This window comes from Panthera tigris, chromosome F2, assembly GCF_018350195.1.
Source record: "Panthera tigris isolate Pti1 chromosome F2, P.tigris_Pti1_mat1.1, whole genome shotgun sequence".
NCBI classification, from domain to species: Eukaryota; Metazoa; Chordata; class Mammalia; order Carnivora; family Felidae; genus Panthera; species Panthera tigris.
This window is the reverse complement of record NC_056676.1, coordinates 30,384,967-30,390,966: the sequence shown is the minus strand read 5'-3', so window position 1 is coordinate 30,390,966 and position 6,000 is coordinate 30,384,967. Positions and strand designations below refer to the sequence as shown.

Here is a 6,000-nt window from a genome sequence, read left to right as displayed (position 1 = left end):
TTTGCTTCTTGAAAGTTTAATTTGTCTTGGCTTCCTTGATATTGGACTGTCAGGTTTTTCTCATCGTAAGTAACTTTTGCTACCACCTGCAGACCTATCCACAGGTGAAGGAATTACTCCAAGGTTCATTTTTTTCTTTTCTCTCTATACCCCTATTCACTTACAGAACCCATGAATATAACTGGCACTTCAGGGCCAAGACTGCCAACTCTATCCTGAAAACTACTTCATGTTTTAGTCTACTGTTTCCATACAATTCTCTTTTTATGTCACACTCACACAAGAAGGGAAATATCAACCCAAAACCCTTATTACACCACAAACTATATTATCTTCCTATGGTCATTTTGAAATTACAACTATCAATTTCTCCCAGTCTTGGGAATGTTCCAAAACCTTAGAAATCAAGGGATGATCTTAGCTCCACTAATTTCAGAAAACAATTTATAATCTATTAGAACCAGCCCAAGCTAGTGATGACTACAAGTCCCAGGATGCAAAGCAGGAGCCTGGACCAATGCCGACTGTAGTTCCTCCACGGAACTGAAATCTGATCCCGTGTGCGGCAAACTAGGCGTCTTTGCCTCCATTTCTCAAAGTTAGTTTATAAAAATAAAGCTAGGGAAGAGAAAGTAGAATTCTTACCACAACACTAGGTCCAACCCAGCTGCCAAAGAGCCCTAGCCGCACGCACAATTCGAATTAGTGCCTCCGGGGGTTGGGGGCTGAGGAGGAGGGAGGAAAAAAAAAAAAAAAAAAAAAAAAGCTCTTTGCGTGACGTCACTTCCTGGAGAGGCGGCCCGGATTGGCCCCTCCCTCCACCTCGCAGGGATCCTGGGCTCCGCGGCAGCCGGGTAAAGCCGGGCTGAGGCAGTGAGCGGCTGCTTTGGGGGACGGAAGGTCACGTGAGGCTTCTTGGTCCCGTGGGTGGAGACGAAAAGCTGCGGTTAAGGAGGGTCGGATTTAACCGTCACGGGGAAGCGCGCTCTACGGGATCGCGGAGGGGGCTGAGGTAGGGACGAGGCGGCGGGCGCTTTCCCGGGCGCTCTTTCGAGTGACACCTGCGCCCCCTTGGCTGGCGGGCGTCTGGCGGACTCCACCGGAGGGTGGACGGGCCCCGCAGGAACCTTCGGGCCACCCTCAGGCCACCGCCGACTCTGCCGCGCGTCTGGAGGCGCTGGCCTCGCGCGGGGCGGCGGAGTTGGGACCGTCTTGGGGCCCCTGGGAGCTCCGGAGAGCGGTGGGTCTTCCCACCCAATGAGCCGAAATCCCGTGGCCTGCTCACCCTGACAAGGCACTCCTGAGGTCGAGCTGCCCCTGGGTTCTCCACTTTTCCTCTCGCCACCCACTTCTCTCTCCTACCTCGTTGCTCAGGCTCGGGCCACCTCACCTGCCTAAGGTTTTTCCAGCGTAGGACTAAGATGTCAGGCTTCGGAGCATCTCCATGCCAAGGCAAAAGTGAACACGCTATTAATGAGCCCAGTACGTTTTCTTAAAGTTTGGGTAGCGCTCACTTCTTTGCATGTCAGTGATTGTGTCGATACGCGCGTCCTTCCCCCAGCCCTGTGGCCTCAGGTAGTTAGTTGAGTAGCAAGGGGCAGGGCTATCCCACGGGCTTTGAAAAGGATAAGATTTCAGACTTTTATTTACTTCTTGGGAGTGTGGGGGGAGCATCAGGCAGAACCGAGGAGCAGTGAATCAGCAACTCGAGTTTCTTGAAACTTTGATGATGAGGAAGGTTGCCCAGAGCCACGTGCTGGATTAAAAATCTTACATCAGCATCTTTTCCAAGCCCAAGCAGCTCCATTCCTACCTTTCTCACTAGTAGAGTTGCATAGATGTAGTTAAGATAGGCAGACCCTTTGTTATGTGCCATTTCACAGGTCTGTAGTTATTACAGTTTCTTAGTTTATTATTTAACAATTTAGTGGTAAACCTTTTCTTCATTGTATGAGATTATTCTGAGACAAGATAAATTGGTCCTTTTGACAACAGATTATTGAGTATGAGTTGTAAAGATTTGTTGACTACCCTCAGTTTTTAGCATAGCAGGATTACTGATGATCTGGAGACTGAAGAACATTTTCACTTTCAACCTTTTCATATTTTAGGATATAAGTTTAATGTTCATTGGGTTTTATTTGATTAGTTTAAATTGACCAGGAGTTTTTCCAGTACATTTCATCCTGTATTTAGTAAACTAAAATTTTAAGAGCAGTTGATGTTTGCTTTGTAACGTCTAAGCTTCTGGTTCACTGTTATTACTCAGGGTAATTCTTTAGAGTTTTGCTAATTAAATCAAACGGAATTATGAATAACTCTCCTCCCTCTCTTTTCTTCCCTCCTTCCCTCCTTGTATGTAGAACTGTCAGGACCGTAAGCAGACAATAAAGTTTCAGAAAGGGCTTTACCACTCGTCCTGTTTCCAACTCTTCTATGTAGGTGAAATCACGTTAAAATGAACATTACAGAAATCTATCACAAGGAAATGAAGTAGAGATTAAAAAGAACCTGTAGTATGAAAGTCAAGAAAAAGACTGGAGTAGTTTTACTCTCTTTACCTTGCAAATGAGAGTCCTTAGAGATGATAGTTTGGGATTAAAGAAAGAGGTTTGGGGCATGTTTTCATTCCACATAAAGTAACCGAGTGTCACAAAATCAAAAGAAATGAATGTGAACATTCTGGGGGTTTTGGGGATAACATTCCAAATTAAAGACTAACCTTCAATATGTTCTTCTCATTTTTAGATAGTGAATTCCCAAGAAGAAAATAATGGATTTCATATTAGTTATTCTCTAAATGTTTGGACTCAGCAGCGTATAGGTTTGTTGCAAAAGCTAAAAGAAGATGGCAACTCCTTATGTCCCAGTTCCTATGCCCATAGGGAACTCTGCTTCCACTTTTACAACCAACAGAAACCAAAGAAGTTCTTCTTTTGGGAGTATCTCAACAAGTTCAAACTCTTCCAAAGGCCAGTTAGAGGACTCAAATATGGGTAATTTTAAACAGACAAGTGTACCTGATCAAATGGATAGTACTTCATCTGTCTGTAGCAGTCCCCTCATTAGGACTAAATTTACAGGTGCAGATTCTTCCATTGAGTATTCTACTAGACCAAGAGAAAGTGAGGAACAAAATCCTGAAACAGTGTGTTTGGAAGATAGACCTTCTACACCTACTATATTGGGTTATGAGGTGATGGAAGAAAGAGCTAAATTTACCGTGAGTATTAACTTCTTTTGTACGTCAGTAGAAAGTGAAAAATTGGGTTTAATTGTTATCTATACTTGTAATTTCTTGAACATAAAATTCAAGTGTCAAGTGGTTTTTACAACTCTAAATACTGTCATGCTGTAGTAAACCTTTGTTTTATTTGAATGAATTTTCACAAACGAGAAATTTCTGTGAAATTAGCACACAGATCAAGAAACAGAACAAGCATCCAAAATGCACCTCCCCCATGCTCTTTGTCAGTCAATACCCACTCTTCCTGATAGCCTGCATTAATTTTGCCTATTTTTGTACTTTATGTAAATGGAATTGCAGAGTATGTACTCTTTGAAGTGTGGTCTTTTCAATATTGTGTTTGTAAGATTTATCCTTAAACTTGCGTGTAATTATAGGTAGCTCATTTTTGTTACTGATCGTATTCCTTTTTTGTGAATATACTACAATTTATTAAACCATTCTACTGTTGAAGCATTTGTAGAATTTCCAGTTTGGGGCTGTTACAAATGCTACTGCAATGAACCTTTTGGTACTTGTCCCTCAGTAAACACATGTACACATTTCTGTTTGGTATCTGCCCAGGAGTAAAACTGCTAGATTATATGCCTAGCTTTAGAAGATATTGATGAACAGTGTGCCAGAGTGGTTGTACTAATTTATACTCCTGTAAGCAGGGTATGAGAGTTCTAGTTACACTGCATTTTCCCAATGTGTGGTATTTTTCATCTTTTTCATTTTACCTATTCTGGTGGATAGAGTAATATCACATTATGTTCTTAATTTGCATTTTTTAAATGGCTAGTTAAATTGAAGATGTTTTTGGCCATTGGATGGATAGCCAAAACATTCCTGTTGTGAAGTATTTGTTCCAGACCTTTATTCCTTTTTCTTTGGGAAAGTTTTTTCCACTTGAATTATAGTTTTCTCTGCATTTTGCACATAAGTTTTTTCTTACAGCATGCATTGTGTTATCTCTCACTCTGTGGCTTGCCGTTTCACTTTCTTAATGATGCATTAGATAAACAAAAGTACGTAGTAATAAATATGCTTTATTAATTTATTAATATGCTTTATATACACTATACAAATATAAATATCTTAATACTTGTTCTTTTACGGTTAACACTTTTTTTTAACTTTTCTTTTTAATGTGTTTTTAATTTATTTTTGAGAGTGAGAGAGACCGAGCACAGGCATGGGAGGGGCAGAGAGAGAGAGGGAGATACAGAATCTGAAGTAGGCTCCAGGCTCTGAGCCCCACATGGGGCTTGAATTTGTGAACCATGAGATCATAACCTGAGCTGAAGTCAGATGCTTAACCAGCTGAGCCACTCAGGCATCCTAACACTTTTAAAATCTACCTATTCCCAGCTTACAAAGATGTTGGCCTATGTTTTCTTCAAAAACTTTATTGTTGGACTTTTCACATTTAGATCTGTAAAGCATCTGGAATTGATTTTTGTCTGTGGTGTGAGATAAGGGTCAAGACATTTTTTTCCCCTCAATATAGGATAAAGTAATCCGGTTTTTGTTGAAAAGACAACTCTGTCTACATTTGCACAGTTGCTTATGTCATAAATCAGGCAATCATGAACATATGGGTTTCTGTGTTCCATTTTTCCTTCATTTACCAATTCCACATTGTCCTTAATTACTAATGCAGGATGAGAGGCCTGGCTACCTGCTGTCTTAAGTAGTCTAGCTTTGTTCTTCAAGACTGTCTTGGTTATCCTTGGCTCTTTGCACTGCAGTTGTATCGAATCTATAGACTGGAGAGAACTGACATCTATACACCACTGAGTCTCTGCATCTATGAGCCTAATCCATACACGGAAGTCATTAACTTCTTTTAATGTTTTGTACTTTTCAGAGCAGAGGTCTTTCATTTTTAAGTTTTTTTTTTTTCTTTTTAAGTAATCTCTATACCCAACGTGGGACTCAAACTCACAACCCCAAGATCAAGAGTCACATACTCTACCAACTGAGCCAGCCAGGTGCCCCTAGTTTTATTTCTGAATACTGAGAAATATGTTGTTTGATGTTCTTGATACCTTGTTTTGTTTTCTTTTTGTTAATTGCTAGTTTATATGTTATGGTCTTGTGTGTCGATGTGTTTCTGTATCTGGAGACCTTGCTGAATATACTTATAATTGAAATAGTTCTTCTTGGATTTTCTTGATACAAAGTTTTTATGTTTACTTCAACATTTCATGCTATAAACCTATGACAGTATAGTAGGACCTCCAAGAAAAAAGTTGTTGTGATAACTTTTTTTTGTTATTAGGAATTTTTGTTGTTAGGGATATGTTTAATTTTTTTTTAAGTTTTTTATCAGTATAGTTGACACACAGTGTTATGTTTGTTTCAGGTGTACAACATAGTGATTCAACTTTTCTACACATTATGCTATGTTCACCATAAGTGTAGCCACCCTTTGTCACCACACAACACTGTTGCAGTGTCATTGACTATTTTCCTTATGCTGTACCTTTTTCCCATGACTTATTCATCCATAACCGGAGACCTGTATCTCCCTTTACCCATTTTGCACTTTCACCTACCCCTCTTTCCTTCAACAACCATCAATTCTCTATATTTATAGATCTGATTCTGCTTTTTGTTTATTCATTTGTTTTGTTTTTTTAAAATTCCACATAGTGATATCATATGCTATTTGTCTTTCTCAGTCTGACTTATTTTGCTTAGCATAATACCCTCTAGGGTTCATCCATGTTGTCACATACAGCAAGATCTCATCCTTTTTTATGGCT

The 6,000-nt window shown here is 40.1% G+C and overlaps 1 protein-coding gene across 6 annotated transcripts in view; it reads left to right on the top strand.

Moving 5' to 3' along the window:
• Positions 1 to 795: 795 nt before the first annotated feature.
• Positions 796 to 6,000, top strand: part of SNX16 (sorting nexin 16) — a 43,627-nt gene continuing 38,422 nt past the window's right edge. Inside the window, exons 1-3 of one of the 6 annotated variants that reach the window (XM_042973248.1) lie at positions 826 to 1,012; positions 2,364 to 2,438; positions 2,749 to 3,223. In XM_042973248.1, the coding sequence (XP_042829182.1) occupies positions 2,849 to 3,223 (375 nt within the window). In that variant the 5' untranslated portion in view covers positions 826 to 1,012; positions 2,364 to 2,438; positions 2,749 to 2,848. Of the gene's footprint in view, positions 1,013 to 1,043; positions 1,483 to 2,363; positions 2,439 to 2,748; positions 3,224 to 6,000 lie in introns of those variants that run through there. The other 5 variants (XM_042973247.1, XM_042973250.1, XM_042973249.1 and 2 more) reach the window with 5 other exon arrangements.